General features: G+C 42.3%; 1 protein-coding gene across 1 annotated transcript; it reads left to right on the top strand.

Annotated features, from left to right (window-relative positions):
- Nucleotides 1-3915: 3915 nt before the first annotated feature.
- LOC140574014 (proline-rich protein 29-like) lies at nucleotides 3916-13821 on the top strand. Its single transcript, XM_072693695.1, has 6 exons — nucleotides 3916-4003; nucleotides 5769-5856; nucleotides 9404-9510; nucleotides 9680-9873; nucleotides 10779-10849; nucleotides 11006-13821. Exons 1-6 carry the CDS (start codon nucleotides 3929-3931, stop codon nucleotides 11053-11055), a joined length of 585 nt encoding a protein of 194 aa, XP_072549796.1. The 5' UTR covers nucleotides 3916-3928; the 3' UTR covers nucleotides 11056-13821.
- Nucleotides 13822-19709: the final 5888 nt, after the last annotated feature.

Below are 19709 nucleotides of genomic sequence, written 5' to 3' on the forward strand. Positions count from 1 at the left end.
CTCCTCTCTCTCCATCTCTTCTCCTCTCTCTCTCCATCTCGTATCCTCTCTCTCCATCTCTTCTCCCCTCTCTCTCCATCTCTTCTCCTCTCTCTCCATCTCTTCTCCTCTCTCTCTCCATCTCTTCTCCTCTCTCTCTCCATATCTTCTCCTCTCTCTCCATCTCTTATCCTCTCTCTCCATCTCTTCTCCTCTCTCTCCATCTCTTCTCCTCTCTCTCTCCATCTCGTATCCTCTCTCTGCATCTCTTCTCCATCTCTTATCCTCTCTCTCCATCTATTCTCCTCTCTATCTCCATCTCTTCTCCTCTCTCTCTCCATCTCTTCTCCTCTCTCTCTCCATATCTTCTCCTCTCTCTCCATCTCTTCTCCTCTCTCTCCATCTCTTCTCCTCTCTCTCTCTCCATCTCTTCTCCTCTCTCTCTCCATCTCGTATCCTCTCTCTCCATCTCTTATCCTCTCTCTCTCCATCTCTTCTCCTCTCTCTCTCCATCTCTTCTCCTCTCTCTCCATCTCTTATCCTCTCTCTCTCCATCTCTTCTCCTCTCTCTCCATCTCTTCTCCTCTCTCTCCATCTCTTCTCCTCTCTCTCTCCATCTCGTATCCTCTCTCTCCATCTCTTCTCCTCTCTCTCTCCATCTCTTCTCCTCTCTCTCTCCATCTCTTCTCCTCTCTCTCCATCTCTTCTCCTCTCTCTCTCCATCTCTTCTCCTCTCTCTCCATCTCTTCTCCTCTCTCTCTATCTCTTCTCCTCTCTCTCTCCATCTCTTCTCCTCTCTCTCCATCTCTTCTCCTCTCTCTCCATCTCTTATCCTCTCTCTCCATCTATTCTCCTCTCTATCTCCATCTCTTCTCCTCTCTCTCTCCATCTCTTCTCCTCTCTCTCTCCATCTCTTCTCCTCTCTCTCTCCATATCTTCTCCTCTCTCTCCATCTCTTCTCCTCTCTCTCCATCTCTTCTCCTCTCTCTCTCTCCATCTCTTCTCCTCTCTCTCTCCATCTCTTATCCTCTCTCTGCATCTCTTCTCCATCTCTTATCCTCTCTCTCCATCTCTTCTCCTCTCTCTCTCCATCTCTTCTCCTCTCTCTCTCCATCTCTTCTCCTCTCTCTCTCCATATCTTCTCCTCTCTCTCTCCATATCTTCTCCTCTCTATCTCCATCTCTTCTCCTCTCTCTCCATCTCTTATCCTCTCTCTCCATCTCTTCTCCTCTCTCTCTCCATCTCTTATCCTCTCTCTCCATCTCTTCTTCTCTCTCTCCATCTCTTCTCCTCTCTCTCTCTCCCTCTCTTCTTCTTCATCTCTCTCTCTCTCTCTCTCTCCCACACACTGACTGGGGGCTTTTAAAAATAGCGGTGATCCTTCCAGATTATGGCGCGCGCCTTGATTAATTACTACGTTTGAAGTGTTGGCGCGAGCGCGGGCGGCTCGGTGCGGAGACGAAGACAGCACGCGGACAGCACGCGGGGGTGGGAGGGGGGCTAGGACAGCGAGAGAAAGCGCGTGAAAGCGCAGATGTTAGGCCGCGCGCGCGTGCGCGCAGACACACATGCACGCACGCACACACACTCCGCCTTCGCTCCGCAATCGCGCGCCCTTAGACATGAACTCGCAAATTTAGTTTTTGAATCTGAAACTTTATTTCCTTTCACTCCACGCGGTGTGTCGCGCGCTGGCAGCAGGAAATGGAGCTAGTTTGGCAGAACTGAGGCGGCGAAGCAAACAGATAAATAAATAAACAACACGCAGCCAGTTGTAGCCTCGCACGCCCACCCCTCCTCCACCTCCTCCTCCACCATCAGAGGATTTATTTTATTGTCGTGAACAGTCAGCCCACGAGAGGCTACGTTAATTATTAAGGTGTTCATGCTAACGCCTTCTTTCACACTCACAGATTTGACTTATTCCACTCGCATCGCTAACACCGCTTACAGCGCCAAAAGCACACCCACACCTGGATCCTGGAAGCCCCGCCCCCCGTTTGCTAATTGGCTAAGGGGATTCAAAATACAAAGCACGACAAGTCCGGACTAGTGTACTTGGTAGTAGTACGGACTTGGCGAATGGGACAGCAGCACACCGGCCGCGTCCCAATCTGCGTTCTTGTCTGTACTTGTGTTCCTGTGGACTCGGGAGGGCCGCGTGTGATCTGGTCCCGCCCGTGTTTATCGAGGGTGCATCAGGACGTGACCTGTGTGCTACTTATGATTTGGCACAGCCAAATATCCCAGAATGCAGCTCGCACCGTGTCTGTACTTAGCGTACATTGTATTGAGAATGCCTATAAATATAATTATAATATCACTGTAATTACATGTGATACATTAACCACATATTGGAAAAATAAGCTAAATTATTACCTTAAAATGCTGTATTTATATTCTGAAAATGATAGCTGTGAAAGGCATTCTGGGAAGTCACCTCCCGATTCACCCACAGGTGACCGATTAGATGCCTGTGTGCTTTTTTTTATTTCTTCACAGAAATTAATTCTAAAGAAAAATAAATAACATTTTTAAAGCTAATCTGCTCAGGTGACTTTGGTTTCTGACATTTTTAATGCTGCATTTTTATTTTCTCTCCTGTGTGTTGGGTGGGCACAGAGAACTGTGGGCAACCGAGGGCCGGGATGGATACATCAGGTGCATCCTCCAAAGTGCTCTGAATGTAGGCTGCATGTCTGGGTGTCCTTCAATTTGGGAACGCCTGTGAACACAGCAGGCTTTGGGACACTACAGCTGCAGACGGGGCAGGAACACATCCGGGCGTTTGGACTACACTTGGCGGGAGCCGGGCTGTGACTGAGAAACACTGGTAGACCAACAGGCGAGAAGACGGACTGAAAATAAGTGCCAGCCCACGGCAACTGGAAATACTAGCTGCACCATGACTGCTGTCCTGTATTTTACATGTCTGACAGTAATAATAATAAAAAAGTTGATGTATGATTTCTTCATTCCCAAAGGCAGAGGGACAGCAGAATGAGCGATTTTCAGGCTGTCAAAGTGGGATCAAAAGTACAGTGAATGTTTTATGTCATGTCATGTCAAAATTATGATAATAAATACTATTTATAACAAAAACAACAACAGCAACAATAATAATAATTAATAATAATAATAAGATACGATACGATAACATATATTCTTCTATTATATTATATATTATTATATTATAATATATAACATATTATAAGATAATCATTTATTAGTCCCACAATCGTGAAATTCATAAGAGTCAAAGAGCAGCACGTTGCTACCATAAGTAAACTTAAGTACTAGAAAAAATATTATTATTATTAATAATAGTACTATTAGTAGTAGTACTATTTATTTGTCTACGTTGATAAATGCAGGCAGAAACGACGACCTGATCATCAACCCTGGTTTCTTTTATTTATTTTTTCATTGATCGGCAACGACATGACATCATTGTTTGCCCGTCTGTCCACAGGATTTAAGGATTAGCTTTTAAATAGCTATAAATCGTAATAATAAAACGTTTTATTTGTATTATTATTTTATACTATTAAATTGTCGGACTCTGAATTTCTATTTACCGCCAAATCAGAGAGGCTGCTTTTACCCAAAAAGGGGCGTGGTACCACGGGAGGGTAAAGTACCCGGCTGTTCTGTGGCTCCGTCATACACGCATTTGTTTACGGTTCAGTTCGTACGCGTCTGTTCACCATGGCGACGCATTCTTTTCCCGCCCGTTTTCTGACACACGGATCGACCAGCAGTCAATCGAGACGTATACAAACCTATGAGTCTGAACGTGCAGCCAATCACAGCACAGGACGCTACAACTTCCAGCCAATCGTAACGCAGCAGATGGGACTCGTCGGAATACGGGTGGGAAAGACGCTCCGGGTGTACCAGTGGACTGGTCGACCTGCGGCTGAGGTTGGCCTTCATGCTGTGGCAGAACATGGCGTGGACAGAGCCGACAGAGCTGCAGTTTCAGTCGGAGGATTTGTCAAACATCCATATCGTTCAACAGCCAGTAAGTTCTCTTTCTGTGAACCAGCAATTAATACAGCGGAGCCTGCTGGCTGCAAAAAGGTGTATGCCAATAGCTGGGCTGTGTGTGTGTAGTAGCCTTAAGTGGAATCCTGATGGTAAAGCCATTCTTATCCAGTCTCTTATTGATCCAGATATCTTTGATTGGTTTAACTGGTTTACCAGCTTGGCCAAGTTAGTCGATCAGCATAACTAGAATGACCAAGCTGGCCTAGCAGTCAAGATGGTTATGCTGGTTGCTCAGTTAAATCATCAAACTCAAATAAAAAGCTTCTCAACCACCTTGACCCTCAAACACCAGCTTATGCCCTTTGCATCCAGCTGCCAGCAAATGTTAGGCTCATCAGCAGGGTATTTTTCAACAGGGATCTCAGTCAGTCTATCCAGCTTTAGCTAAAGCGGGACATTCGTTAAAGAACCCCTTTCCCAGTAGGACAGAGCCCAGTAAAACCACATGACATTATCACAGCGTGGAAATTGAGAGAGGGATTACGCCCATTTGTCTTCTTTCTTATCATAAACAAAACATTTCCATTTGGTTTATTCCCATCATATTTTAGTATTGGACATGAGCACCATAAATCTTAACTGTCAGCTTTCCCTTGAGGAACTGTATTAAATTCTCAGACACGAACACACTGGACCCAGTGCTTTAGTTCCTGCCTCACACTGGAACTCGTTTCCAGGATTAGCACACAGTGAATGTGCCAGTAATCGAGTGTAATCGACACAGTGAGGGTTTTCAACTTAACACTTAGTGGCATTTTGCTGTGTACAACTGCTTTGCAACAGCTTAGCAACCATTTTCAAGAGTGTATCAACTGATTAGCAACACCATAGCAACCACCTCCTGTCTTTAAGCTCTTTTTTTTGGCAAAACTTGCATTTATGTAAGATTATTTATTTATGTGCCATCACTTTATTTATATTCTGTAAATTAAAAGTATATTTATTTTTTTCAGTGCATTTGGAACACCATAGCAACCATAGCATCAACCATGTTAACAACTCCATCGCAACCCCTGGGATTTCATAGCAACTGTTTAGCAACACCTTAAACACACTTGGAGCTGCTGAGCAGCCACCTGGCAACCCCACAGGAACTGTGTGAAAAAACACTACTTAGCAACTGCATAGCAACCCTATAGCAACCATGTATACAACCATAGCAACTTCTTAGCAACACTACAGCAATTGCCTAATAACTCCATATCAACCACCTGGGATATCATAGCAACTGCTTAGCAACCCCACAGCAACCACATGAAAAAACATATCTAAATGGCTACTTAGCAACTGCCTAAAAACTCCATAGCAATCACTTGGAACTGCTTAGCAACCATCTAGGAAAGTTGCACAATCACTCCACACTTTTTTTATTTGAGTAGAATGTTGGATTTTACTCAGCATGGTTGTTAAGTAAATCTGATAACTTGCTGTGTTTCACAGAAACAACACAGCTGACTCAGATTCACGCTGCTGCATGCATGTGACGGGTAAAACCAAGAGACCAAAAAACTTGTAGATGATTAAGCCTTTATTGCATTTATTTGAGTCAGCAGAACATTATATTGTATTGCATTTAATTAATTAATTGTGCTGCGGTTGCGAGTGCAGACAGTGTGTGTTCTCACAGGTGTTTGTCCCCTTATTGTCTATTAGATCAGCGCTGCAGGGAGTGTGCTGTAACCCGGAGAACCTCAATACTCAGCTGGAATGAAGCTTTTCTGTATGTCTTATCTCCGCAGACTCCTCAGCCTGTAACACTTCTCCAGCAGCTGCCTGCAGCGATGGCTTCACCTGTGCCCTCTCTGCGCCCAGGACACATCAGAGAGGGTATGGCATCACACACATACATACATACATATTACACACACACACTCACTCACTGAAGTAATGCATTGGAGTCTCGTCGCCGTAGAAAACGTCTAAGCGTTGATTGTATTAGGCTTCAACCAGACATCTTATACACAGACTTCTTTTTGACGTTTGATCTTTATTTGATCTTTTATTCTGCAAGCCCCTGCACTGTCCAGCAGTTTTCCAAAGTCTCTATGTTTCCTTTCTGACCTCATATGGGGCAGTCCCCTGCATTACCCCCAGCTACTGCGCAACCCACACTGACCTGTCTGAGTGATGCACCCTACGCCCTCAGTGTCTGAGCTTTCCACTTAGCTCACACACACCTGGCAAGTCCGGGCAGGGTGAGGCCGACACATATCCCTTCTCTGGTCTCATTCTCACTCACTGGGCATCCACTGAACACCCCTATGAAAATCCCTAGTGATCCTTGTTACCTCATTTGTGATACTGCAACAGTGGATGTGCCCACATGTCTGGGTGTGAAGTTGGAATCTGGTTAAGTACTTTAAGTACTGCAGCTTTGAGGTCTAAAGCTGTGGCTTTGTTGTTGTCTCCCCAAACCTCTTCCTTTAGAACAGCAGCTCTACAGTGACTCACGCTGTCTAAATCACTATTCCCACACATCTCCTAATCACTATTCCCTGCAACAGGAACACTCTCTAGAATGCTGTTACGTAATTTACACTGGGACACGCCTCCACCACTTTCTGAAAGGCCCAGTTTCCTCCTCACAACTTTTTGAAAGTGTGGTCCAGTGTTGTCCAGACAGATCTTTTATATAGTGGCTTATGGAAGTTTTTGGTCATTACTCTGCCATTATCCTTGTCCCCAGCGTTTCTAAACAAAGTTGCGCCAGTGATTATCTGATTATCTGAAGCCTTCACAGCCTTCAAGTAAACGATTACATACATTAGCTTAAAGAGATGAGCATGAGTTAAGTACTCACACTGTAAAAATTAAAAGTAAAGTCAGGCCAACTTAAAATGCTTACTGGTTGTAGAGTGTTTTCTTTGTTAACTCAGCTTAGTGTAGTTAAAAGTTCTCATTTACATTTACATTTAAGGCATTTAGCAGATGCTCTTCTCCAGAGTGATTTACAAAAGTGCTTTGCTATTTACTTAAGAATAACCTCAACTAGTTTGAACAGACTCAAAGTTCAAAGATAAGTAGTTTAGACTTTACTAAACACAAGTCAATAAGGGTGACCATAGTACTCTGCTATTCGCCCAAGTACTCTCTGAAGAGGAGGGTCTTCAGTCTGCGTTTGAAGACACCCAGGTGAAGTTCATTCCACCACTTCAGTGCAGGACAGAAAAAAGCCTGGACGTTTGTCTTCCGTGGATTTTGAGGGATGGCGGGTCGAGCCGAGCCGAGCCGTACTTAAAGCTCGAAGGGCTCTTGGTGCGGATCGGCTTTTGACCATTGCCATCAAGTACGGAGGGGCTGGTCCGTTCTTGGCTTTGTAGGCCAGCTTCAGGGTTTTGAGTCTGATGCGGGCAGCAGCTACAGGAAGCTAGTGGAGAGAACACAGCAGTGGAGTAACATGGCTGAATTTAGGAACATTGAAGACGACCCGTGCCGCTGCGTTTCTCCTAAGTCACATTTTTTCAGTTCTGCATCTCGGTTTAAACAACACAAAAATGTTGAGTTGCAGTTGAAATGTATTAAATACTGTGTGAAATCTTTAGTCTGTGGCTCCTCCCCCTCAGTCTGTTTACTGTTTACTCCCATCTCCCATCTTAGAACTCCCCCTATCACACGTAGAGAGGACTTTCTCTTCTCAGGACTCCTGACCATAAGGGGCTGTGGTGTTGATGGGACTTGAACTTATGAACTTATGGTCTCTGGGCAAGCAGGCAGTTAGACAGTTGCTCCACTCTAGAGCTGCGAAGCCATCAACATTTCTGTGTTCAAGAAAGAACAGAAGGTTAAATTTACTCAGAACTGTGTTTATGTAGTGTAACTTTACAGCTCTAGAGTGGCCCTACGGCCTAACCGCCAGATATAATCAAGTGTGAGAAGATCATAAGTTTAAATCCCAGCAAGGGCTCAGTGCTCTATTGTCAAAAGCCTCCCAGTGTGGGGATGTCATGAGTTCTAACCTAGCTAAACATATTACACAGTATTCTAGCTACAGCTCATTTACTAATGTTTTTGAGGATCAGATCAATATATGAGTTACAAGTTAGAACTTGTAGTTGAGTTAAAAAAACGCATTGCTGGACTGTAAAAGTGTGCTGGATTTCCTGTGCTCTTTAGTTCAGTTATGGCAAAGCCGCCACACTGTATGCATGGTGTGTTGCAGTGGATTTGTTGTACATCCAGTCCACTGCCCTGTCAGTATTCACTGCCTCAACACATCTGATCTAACTGATTAGCTCTGGGGATCAGACGTGTTGGGGCAGCAGAGACCTGAATCTGTACATGACACTGGGCTACAGTCCAGACTGCTGTAGATAATAGCAGCTGTTCATAACAGATTACAGGGAGCTGCTAGGTTACAGGGGGGGAACACATAAAAGCCTGATTGAGCCTACACTGGCCTCATAACACCGCTCGAAAACCTGGTGTCTGCATTTTTGACATTTTTCACTTTTGACATAATGTGAGTCTGGCAGTTGTTTCTTACTTTGCTGTGAGAAGGTCATGATGTATGGACCCGTAGAAATGCTCCAAATTGACTTGGAACAAAATCTTTTTACTTTGACTTCCAAGAAAAGTTAGGGAAGTTTTTTTTCTTCTGCTGTAAAGTTAGTTAGTTACAAGATATTTGTATCACATCAGTCTCATATGGTTTACATACTAATCTGGGCTAATCCATATTTGAATGGATTAGATATCGACTATTTTAATCCCAATCTGAGTTCAGAGTGCCCTGTGATGCCTTGACATGAATGTCTTGTGTAATTACTGTAGTTTAAAAAGCCAATACTGCAAGCATTTCTATGAAGCGATGGTCACACAGGAAACCCATATATATGACCTAAGGAAGTGTGAAAAAACCTTGTAGGAAAGGCTGTGGTTCTACATCTTAACATAGTGCTTCTCTACAGGGACTAGACAAGTTGTGTGTGTGTGTGCATTTGCACATTTGTGTCAGCAATGGGTGCAACTAAAAGTAGCTGAATGCATTCATTAGACGGGGTATCCACAAACACCCCGGACATATAGTGTATATAGAACCCGTTTTGCTACGAATGTAGTGAACCTATAGCACTACCTAGTGGATTCCAGTGGTTATTGCAGCATGATTGTGTCCTGAACTTCTCATTCTGTACAGACAGGTTCATTGCCTTGTATTGTAGTATACTGTTGCTGTCACAGAAAACCTTGTACCTCTAAAATGCCAACTTTACATCACAAGGAAAAAAGCCTTATAAGCTTGTAATGGAAGTCAGTGTATAAAGATTTTGGAGCCATGTGGAGCATTTCTATTGGTCTATTCATCAATATTATAAATGTCAAAACTATGTGTTATGATGACATAATGAAAATGGAAAATGTGTGTTGGGGGGTACAGACCTTGTAGAGCTGATGATGATGCAGAATGCACAGATGCACCAGGTCATCATGAACAACATGACCATGTCTGCTCTCAGTACATTCGGCTACATGCGTACGCCCGAGGTAAATAAGCCATGCATGCACTCACAAGCACAAGTTAACATTTAGAGCAGGGGTGGGCAATTCCGGTCTTGGAGGGCAGACCCATAACTGCTTCTTTGGAATTTGGGATCTATATAGAAGAATAAAAAGGTAGTATTGTGCCATCTGTCATATTTCATCTCCATAACAGCAAGCAGGTCCACCTGTAGCAGCTGAGGACAATGCAGAGGTGTACCATCACTACTACTCATACAGCCCTGGCTTATCTCACCCTGTGTGGATGCCTCCATTGACTGAGCCTCAAATCCCTCAGCTCCAGACCTTCCCGAGCTTTCAGCATCCCTCTGACCTTCTACAAACTGTCCACACACAGCACAGAGACAGGTAAGTGGGCATGTCGTTATGCATCCATAATTCTTAACACAAGAGCTTTCAGATGACATCAGACTCAAAGAAGACAAAGATGTCTCCTCCTTTTTATGGACAATTAGTGTCAGTACTCTGATCAGTTTCTGACCACAGAATCACTGTTGGCTGGATATTTGTGGTTGGTAACCAAATTCCTAACCCAGCAGGGTCTTTAATCGCAATAGTTTACCCACCAAAAACACACGCCAGGGTCCACACCGATAGCCCAACTGTAATTGAACAATTAGTGCATGAATGGAAGAAGACCACTGTAGAACAAACACTCTCTGGTAAGTGATGGTTCTGTGGTAATCCTAATCAGACACAGACTCTCTGGAGCAGATAAACATGGACCCATTGGCACCATGCCTGCTTGGTTTGGGCTAGAGGTGTATAAAGCTCCCAGCATTGAGTTGTGGGGCAGTGGAACTGTATTCTCTGGAGTGATCATCCAATACTTTTGGGAGGAGCTGGGGAGCTGAGGATGAGTTGGGTGGTGGTCATTCAGCATTCAGCAATGCTCCATTATATAGCAGACAACCTTCCCTGGACAGTAAATGCAGTTAATAACACAATAAATGAGGTGTCCCAATGAGGTGTCCCAATACTTTTGTCCACATAGTATACACGAGTGCCGATATAAGGTTATTTGCCTTTAGAAACACACACAAAAAATGTCTGTCCGTTTCAGTGTTCAGTTTTTGACCAATTGAAGTATACATTGACTTATGTGGTGCAGAAATACACAAAATACATGCCCAACATTAACGTATCATTCATCAACATATCATATTATTTGTAATTGTCATTTTACTGTATATGCAAAAACACCGCACAGCCCAGCCCCACATGCGCTAACTCACTTGAGTGCTGTTATGTAGGAGAGCTGTACCACCTCCACCACCTCCCAGTGCAACTGGAACGGTTGGAGCTGATGTCCCTCCTGCTACAGGTACACACACACACACACACATGCACACACACTCACACCATAATTGCTTCCACCATCTGCACAGCACATTTATGTTGGCTGTCTTCCATAGTTTGAGTTTGCAGCTGAGATCACCCTAACTCTTTCTCTTTCTCTCTCTCTCTCGTTCTCTTTCAGAGTTTTATGAAGCCGAGAGGCAACATGGAAAAGAAGAGACACAGAACTGATATAAAAAAGCAATCAGCCTGACTAGAACTTTAACACACATCCGCTACAGACAGTGATGTGACTCAACCATTAACAGACTCAGGTTCTCAGCGGCTGCCTGCTGCAGCGAGGAGCTCAAACACTTCCCTAATCAAAAGAGCTGTATTTGAACGTTAAGACTGATAAACAAGGTCAACATTGCCCTCTTACTCAAAACGTCTGTTCCACTTTAAATGATGCAGCAGTTACATTCTGCTGTTGAAACATGTAACACAGTGTAACTGCTGCTCTATTTAAGGTGGAATGGAGAGTTAGAATTAGAGGCCTTGTTTAGGCTGATAACAGGTCACGTCACTGCACTTCTCAGTTCACATTAAGCTCTGTTTTTGAAATAAGTAGTAGAAAATAGAAAGTGGTAGAAACTCTGGATGAATTCCCCATCATCATTATCATCATCATGCGCCAGCACCGGTCGCATAAACGAACCCGGGAGTGTCTGAGCCGTGTTTTAATCTTCATAAAACACAGAAATAATGAATGAACTACATGGGAAAATATATGAAATTACATTGTTCAGTAACTCCTAAACATTACTGGCGTATACGAGCAAACGTTGTCGGCTTCAGTTCGTTCTGCTGTCAGTTGCTAAGAGACTTGCAAAGCATTTTGGTCGACTTTCAGCCAAAGCACTGAGGTGCGCGGTTTACTATAGATTGCAAGTGTATTGTGGGAGATTGTAGTGCCCTTATCATCACGTTTGAATTCCACTTTATGATTTGGTTGACATACTCAATAGTGCCTAGGGAGCCTTTTTGGTCACAGCCAGTGAAAAACTGGTTTAAGGACGTTTAGTTTAACATAAAATCCTGTCCTTACCATCACTAGGTGTCATTTCCATCGCAACCAGTCTCTCATGGCAGACATGCCTGTACCCTGCCAGTCTTTTTACAGTGTTATCTTTAAAACATCCTTCTGTTTTTTTTTTATTATAGTAAAAATACACATTTTGATTTTTTTGAGAATGAATGATTTTTTTTAATGAATTGATCACTTTTTATAATTTTATTGGAGCAGTGAAGTTTGAAAGAGTTGATGTCAAGGCCATTGTAGTGCAGTGTAAGTGCTGATGTTGTTCTAACATCAGTTCATAACTGAAGGGGACATAAACATTGATATGAGCTAAAGCACATTATTACAGTGTCATTCTGACATTCTGTTCTTAGTAGACATAACACAGATAAACAATAATAATCTAGCTGGTGCGGACGTTTAATAGAAGTCTTTTCAGTGCGTATTTAGCTTTCGTGTGGCCTGTATGCAGCATCATTTGTATTTTGACTGCTAAACAACAAGTGGATCCAATTTAGAGGCTAGAGTGACCAGCAGGGGTCAGTAAGAACTTCATTCGCTGTAAGGATGACTCAGAGTTTATATGTGTCCCAGTGTTTCTGTCTGTAATCTGTGTGATGGAGGAGAGAAGAGAGGAGGAGGGAGGAGGAAGACTGAGATTAGCAGCTAGTGAAATGGGAGAGGGTGGATGAACATTAGAGGAGGAGTGCGAATAGAGTGGGTGAGAGGTCAGGAGAGGGAACACAAGGATAACACCAACTATTCTGTCTTAATTTTGATATTTGTTGACACAACATTACTTATTTTTTTATGTTTTTGATCACTTTGTTGCTGTGTGTGGGTTTTATGTACCAAATTCTGTCATAATTCATGGTTTTATGGCCATTTTTCAACATTTCTTTAGTTGCTGTGCCTTGTATCTAAATGGCTACTGCTCTGAGAGCAGTTTAGGGGGGGGGGGTGTTTCAGATCTACTGAATGCATTACTGAACATTACGACTATATCTGTCACATCATTTAGCACACACTGTCTCTTCTCACACAGCACACACCGCACAACGTGACAGAGGTTTGGGCACCTCATCAAATGAAGTGTAAAACTAGTTGATGAGGACAAATAACTGAACAAACCACAAGAGGGTCCGGGGGTGTGTGTGCGCTCAGGTTTCTCAGGACTTGATGTGTCATTCAGCGGTTTTAACCTTTCAGTCACATGTTGAGTACAGCTCTTCTGGTGGGACAGTGTGTGTGCGTGTGTGTGTGTGTGTGATGGGTTGTATTACATAACAAATTCTGAAGTGATAAAGACACATCTCTCATCACTGACACAGCCTCTCTTTCCTCACACTCACACACACACACACACACACCCACACATATTCCCAGTGTGAGTTTAAGGCATAGGTCAGACATTTTTCAGAGCGGTCGGGTTTTGTGTAAACATTAAACGCACACAAACACATTCTGCAAACACCTTGCATCTCCATTTTTGACCTCTACTCCATTCCTTTCCTGCATGTCCAATGATGGCATTTTTAGTTTTAGGACTGTTGGCTTGTTGGACTTATTTACGCATCCTGTGGTCGGCTCCTGGGCTGACCTTGCTGGGACGGTCTGCCCTGGCCGTGCTGACTGTTGTTATAAATGTTCTCCCCTTTTATTTGTGGAGCTCTGAAAAGTTTCTGACCCATGTCTCAAACGCACACTGGGAATATGTGTGTGTGTGCGTGTGATGTTATTTATTTGTGTAACAGCTGATTTTTAATAGCTCTGGGATCTGTGTAAATTCCTCTCCGAAATCGTTTGCATTAAGAACCTACTTTCTTTCTTATTTATGTATTTATTTCTTTTTAACGTTGTTGTGGAAACTTTTCACACTTTTCAAATAGTTAATAAAAGGTCACCTGCACTGTCCATCTGCTGCACAAGGCCATCTGCTGTCCCTCTTAGGCTGAACATTGTTTTTTCTAGATTCATGAAGAGCATGACATCCTTAAGCCATAGAAAGTGTGAGGGTGGTGACAGGGACATGCATCCAATCAGAATTCTACTGTTGGCTAAAGACCAGAGCGACGGTCACCCGGGAATTACATGAGAGGGGGATTCCAAACATTGCGAACAACGCACAGGAATACAACCTTCTTTCTGAAGGTCTCACACAGATCTTTGGATCTGGCCATGATGATCTTCACCACTCACTTCAACCATCAAGAGCAAACCAAACTAAATGTCATACAATGTCAAATAAATGTTATATATATATAACATTGACATAACCATGGCATAAACATGTCATGATAGAGGCTGGCATTACAGATATGTATGATAACAGATATGTGCAGTATAACTGATACTGAGCAATTTATATGTAAAACTAGGTAAACAAGAACAAGAATGACCAGATCCTTATTAAATTAAATTAAATTAAATTACTTCCAATTACATTAAATTACATTAAATTAAATGCTTTTATGTCAGTAGTAAAAGATCATAAGTAATATTACCAGAAGTAATAATATGACATATGTTTTTCTGGTACATATTCAGGAGAGATTAAACTTTATTGCCTAAATGGCATTTTGGCATTTTCCTTAATCTGTCACTGAAAGGCTTAGTCAATGTGAAGAAGAATGTGATGAAAAACATCCTGTAGCTCCTCAGAATGGTTGCGCATAAACTAAAAAAGTGAGTGGGACAAATCCCTCAACCCACCGGAATTGTTTTTGAAATTTCAGCATTTCAAGCATTTTACATTTTTAGGGGCAGTTCACCTTTAGAGATCAGTATCAGTGGGTCTCCCGCCCTTTCAGCACATTGTAAAAATGCATGTTGGTCATAAAAAGGAATAAAAGTTACTGTTGGTTGATGAAAAGCGTGTGAAGGCGGAGCTTAATAAGCCAAACAGATGCTTTTCTGCTTTGTGTTTCGCAGCGGAAACCATTGGGTTTCTATTGGGGTCAATAACAGTCAGAAGGTCGAGGGAGTTACAAACACAACAGAACAGTATTTTTAACCTCTAGGGGGCGCACTAGCCAGGCTTGGAACAGCAGAAGTCTAATTGATCAGCATAAAATAAACTGTTTTGTTTGACAAATTACTTTTTATTTTAACAAAATACTAATCATTTTTATAGAGAACAGAGTTTACTCGCACTTCAAAGCCAGTGGGGAAGGATACATCATATTAATGGCTGAGCAGGATTTACAGGTAAGAACGCTTCAGGGGAAACACCTGTTTAATATGTACCTTAAACAGCACATCACCATCTGTTGCCGACACATTAGGTGCTTGCATAATTCTCAAAAATGTCTAATTATATTTATTATAAAATATTATTTGCTGGTTTGTGAAATTCTTTACAGCTTTCCTGCTGCTACTAATAGAGCAGCCTGACAGGAGTCTTAATAAGTTGCTGCTTCCTCAGCAATGTGATCCAGTCAACTCACACAACACTGGGCGAGTGTGTTTGTGTGTGTTTGTGTGTTGTCAGGGAATGGGAGATATATCTGTTATGCTGGTTATGTAAGAGCTCTGTGGACACTTTGTTGATATGGGGACACACGCACACACACACACACACACACACACACACACACACGCCTCATTTTATTTAATACTTGTCCTCACAGCCTTCTCTTGGGTCATGTACTGTTTACATTAAAGGGCTCATTTCCTACATGTATGTCTCTGAGCTCTGCTTATAATATTTGCATGGTTTTATGCACCAGACCAATCAGAACAGCTCATTCTTACGTCACTATCTTTAAGTTATCTTTAAGTTATTTCAAAGTGACCAGCTGTTTTTCTGACTGCGTTTTGAAAACAGACGTCATCATCATGCAAAAACCTTGTAGCTCCAAAAAAAAGCAGCCGACTCTGCAGAAGAAAGAAAAGCACCTTAACTCTGAATGGCAGTCAAGGTAGTTATATTGGTGCATTTTAATTGGTCCATTTGTACACAATGTAAAGAACAACTGCCAGATTTACATGAATGCACATGTGAAGATGCAAGGTTTCTGTGTGAGATAATAAATATATAGAATAGGCTATATAGAATACGTTATTCAAAATCCAGCTCAGACTGACACCCTCTATATGACTTAATTTATTGTAAAGGATCTCGACCCATTTAAAGGTTCTTCACACTCACACATTTCTTCTTCAAACTGGGTTCTTTACGGAACCATTTTTTTTACACATGCATTTACACTGGTCAGTCAAATGCATCTGTGGATAGTCAGACAGAAATCTGATTGCTGTTTGGGATGGAATATGCAAATATGCCTGCTGTGGGGCAGTTGTTACTGGTGTTTCCGTTATACTGGGAGGAGTTTTGGTTGTTGAATGTTGTTTTGGGGAGACTGGTGTGTTTACACTGTTATAACCTGTGACTCAAATGAGCCTGAGATCTCCTGAAATGGTGGGAGTGACCGAATTTGTGTCTGTAATAAATGAGTCTTGGTTGTGTTTACACTTGCATTTTTATGTGGCTTGGCCTTATCCAGATATAACCCTGGTACTCATGAAGTGACCAGGTGTAAACAGGGTCCTTTATTGCAAATATATACATACAGTGGGGAAAAAAGTATTTAGTCAGTCACCAATTGTGCAAGTTCTCCCCCTTAAAAAGATGAGAGAGGCCTATAATTGAAATCATAGGTTGACCTCAACTATGAGAGACAAAATAAGAAAAAAAAATTCTGAAAATCACATTGTCTGATTTTTTAAGAATTTATTTGCAAATAATGGTTTCGTTATTGACCAAATAATAAGTATTTGGTCAATAACGAAAGTTCATCTCAATACTCTGTTATATATTCTTTGTTGGCAATGACAGAGGTCAAACGTTTTCTGTAAGTCTTCACAAGGTTGGCACACACCGTTGCTGGTATGTTGGCCCATTCCTCCATGCAGATCTCCTCTAGAGCAGTGATGTTTTAGGGCTGTCGGCGGGCAACACAGACTTTCAACTCCCTCCAAAGGTTTTCTATGGGGTTGAGATCTGGAGACTGGCTAGGCCACTCCAGGACCTTGAAATGCTTCTTACGAAGCCACTCCTTTGTTGCCCTGGCAGTGTGCTTGGGATCATTGTTGTTGTGAGTTATGTTTGTACCAAACAGTTCTACTTTGGTTTCATCTGACCATAAGACATTCTCCCAATACTCTTCCGGAACATCCAAATGCTCTCTAGCAAACTTCAGACGGGCCGGATCTGTACTGGCTTAAGCAGGAGAACACGTCTGGCACTGCAAAATCTGAGTCCCTGGCGGCGTAGTGTGTTACTGACGGTAGCCTTTGTAACGTTGGTCCCACCTTTCTGCAGGTCATTCACTAGGTCCCCACGTGTGGTTCTGGGATTTTTGCTCACCGTTCTTGAGATCTTGCGTGAAGCCCCTGATCGAGGGAGATTAGCAGTGGTCTTGTAGGTGTTCCATTTTCTGATTATTGCTCCCACAGTAGATTTCTTCACAACAAAGTTGCTTGCCTATTGCAGATTCAGTCTTCCCAGCCTGGTGCAGGTCTACAATTTTGTTTCTGGTGTCCTTCGACAGCTCTTTGGTCTTCACCATAGTGGAGTTTGGAGTGTGACTGTTTGAGGTTGTGGGCAGGTGTCTTTTATACTGTTAACGAGTTCAAACAGGTGCCATTAATACAGGTAATGAGTGGAGGACAGAGAAGCCTCTTAAAGAAGTTACAGGTCTGTGACAGCCAGAAATCTTGCTTGTTTGTAGGTGACCAAATACTTATTTTCCATCATTATTTGCAAATAAATTCTTTAAAAATCAGACAATGTGATTTTTTTCTCATGTTGTCTCTCATAGTTGGGGTCTACCTAAGATGCCTCTCTCATCTTTTTAAGTGGGAGAACTTGCACAATTGGTGACTGACTAAATACTTTTTTCCCCCACTGTCGATATATTAGTACTGAAAGTGAACTCTTTAGTGCCACCCAGTTTTTAAAGGTTCTTCAAAGAAGTTGGAAACATCTCACTCCGTTCCTTCCATCAGTACATATTCAGTTGATTTAGCTATTAATATCTACTCTCAGTGTTGATCACTGAATGTCAGACAAACAACTCTAATTAGATACAAGTTTCATGCTTTAATTAAAACTATTCTGTGAGCTTTAGACAGAGGAAGAGAGAGCAGACGGTGGGAGGTGGGGAGGGTACAGCATGTTTAGTAGGATGCTAATAGTACCAAACACATAGAAGAACTATGAGTGATGAAGCAGACAGCATGTGCTGGAGTTTTATATTACTTCTGCTCTCCCAGCCACTCTTCATCAATCACTTCACCAGCAGCACTTACATTAAAATAGATGCCTTCAAATATTACTATTAATAGCTTGTGAGAAATACAAAGTCATGAGGTCTTCCACAGGAGCTTCTGAATCATCACGTTAGTTGTTTATTTATCTTTATAGAGTCGTTACAGTCTTACTGAATTGACCTTTCCTGCTAATGAGAACTTGTAACCTAATAAGAAAGTGATGATGGCAATACACTCTTTGTCTTTGTCAGGTCATTGTCAAATTTCTGAAAATTAGAAGATGCAAAGATCCAGGGATCAGCAGTTGGAAATGCCATGTTGATGAGAGAAGTAAACAGAGAATAGCCAGACTGATTGGAGTTGACAGCAAGGCTACAGTAACTCAGATAACCACTCTGTACAGTTATGTCAAACTTGAGATAGATGGGCTGAGACAGCAGAAGACCAAAACTGAACAGCTGAAGATTGAAAAACTATAGCCTGGTCTACCTCAAGAACATAGGATGTGTACAGGTAAAGGTAAAGGCCTTAGGTCATTGAAGCAGCAGCAGCAGCAGCCATATGAAAGTAGACCTCACCAGACATTTTAGTAGTATGTCATTATGGTCTTTCTCAGAACCTTCTCTATCGTCAGTTGAGCTGTGATCAAGTTGGGTATGACCTTGGAACCTGCCTGCTGCATTTCCAATGCCTGGTACATTTTGTTGTAGATAAAGCGAGTTGATGTAGCTCTAATAAAGGGGCTTTTGAACGTCTGCCATGGTGACGAGCGAACTGCCAAAGGACAGTCAGTCCTGCTCTCCACTCCTCCCTCATTCCATTCCTCCCTTCTTGTTTTCCATCATAAGCTTTTAAAGTCGGTGAGCCCCCTCCCCTCCCCCCAGCGCTCGAACGTTGAACCAGTTCATCATTGTTCCAAAAGGTAATGCGGTGCTATGCTGTGGTATAGGGTAATTCAGTTTGTACAGTGAGTGTTTGTACTATTTCAGGGCTAAAGCTACACCTGTTTCTCCCAACAGAGGTAATCCTCCATAGAACAGCTGAGAAAATCTGAATGACCCCATTTCTCTTGTTCATCAAGCATCTCCAATGTCATTTTTCGCTGCATTGTCAAATGCTTGTAGCATATTCGTTTTCATAATTTATTTTTAACCTCTTAAAGCACTTGTGTTCATTCAGCAGAAGGAAAAGAATGTCGTGCTTAAGCGTGCTCTTAAACACATTAATAAAGCTTGAATGTTTTTTTTTTTTCATTTATTGATCAAATCAATACATTGTATGGCTTACAAACAAGGATAGACCGCTTTCGGCCTCTAAAACTGAGTTTTGTCAGGAATTTTTGAAGAAAAGCTGACAAATAGTGCAATTCCATTCATTTATGAGTTGTAACAAAAGAAAAACATTCATCTGAACACTGTAAACATGCTCAATGTCGCCATGCTTCATTGCTTAGCCTGCAGGACAGCTAAGGTACACTTGACCTGACTATCTCTGTCTCTGACCATCTCCACCTGTCTCTTTCTCTCTAGCTTTCTTTCCGAGGACAGATCAG

The sequence above is a fragment of the Salminus brasiliensis genome, chromosome 12 (genome assembly GCF_030463535.1).
Source record: "Salminus brasiliensis chromosome 12, fSalBra1.hap2, whole genome shotgun sequence".
NCBI classification, from domain to species: domain Eukaryota; kingdom Metazoa; phylum Chordata; class Actinopteri; order Characiformes; family Bryconidae; genus Salminus; species Salminus brasiliensis.

Bases quoted from the DNA above. Each gene is read 5' to 3' on its own strand.
- LOC140574014 (XM_072693695.1), top strand. From the start codon at position 3,929: ATGGCGTGGACAGAGCCGACAGAGCTGCAGTTTCAGTCGGAGGATTTG. The intron at 4,004-5,768 runs GTAAGTTCTCTT...TTATCTCCGCAG, and splicing joins TCCATATCGTTCAACAGCCA to ACTCCTCAGCCTGTAACACT. The intron at 9,511-9,679 runs GTAAATAAGCCA...TCTCCATAACAG, and splicing joins GCTACATGCGTACGCCCGAG to CAAGCAGGTCCACCTGTAGC.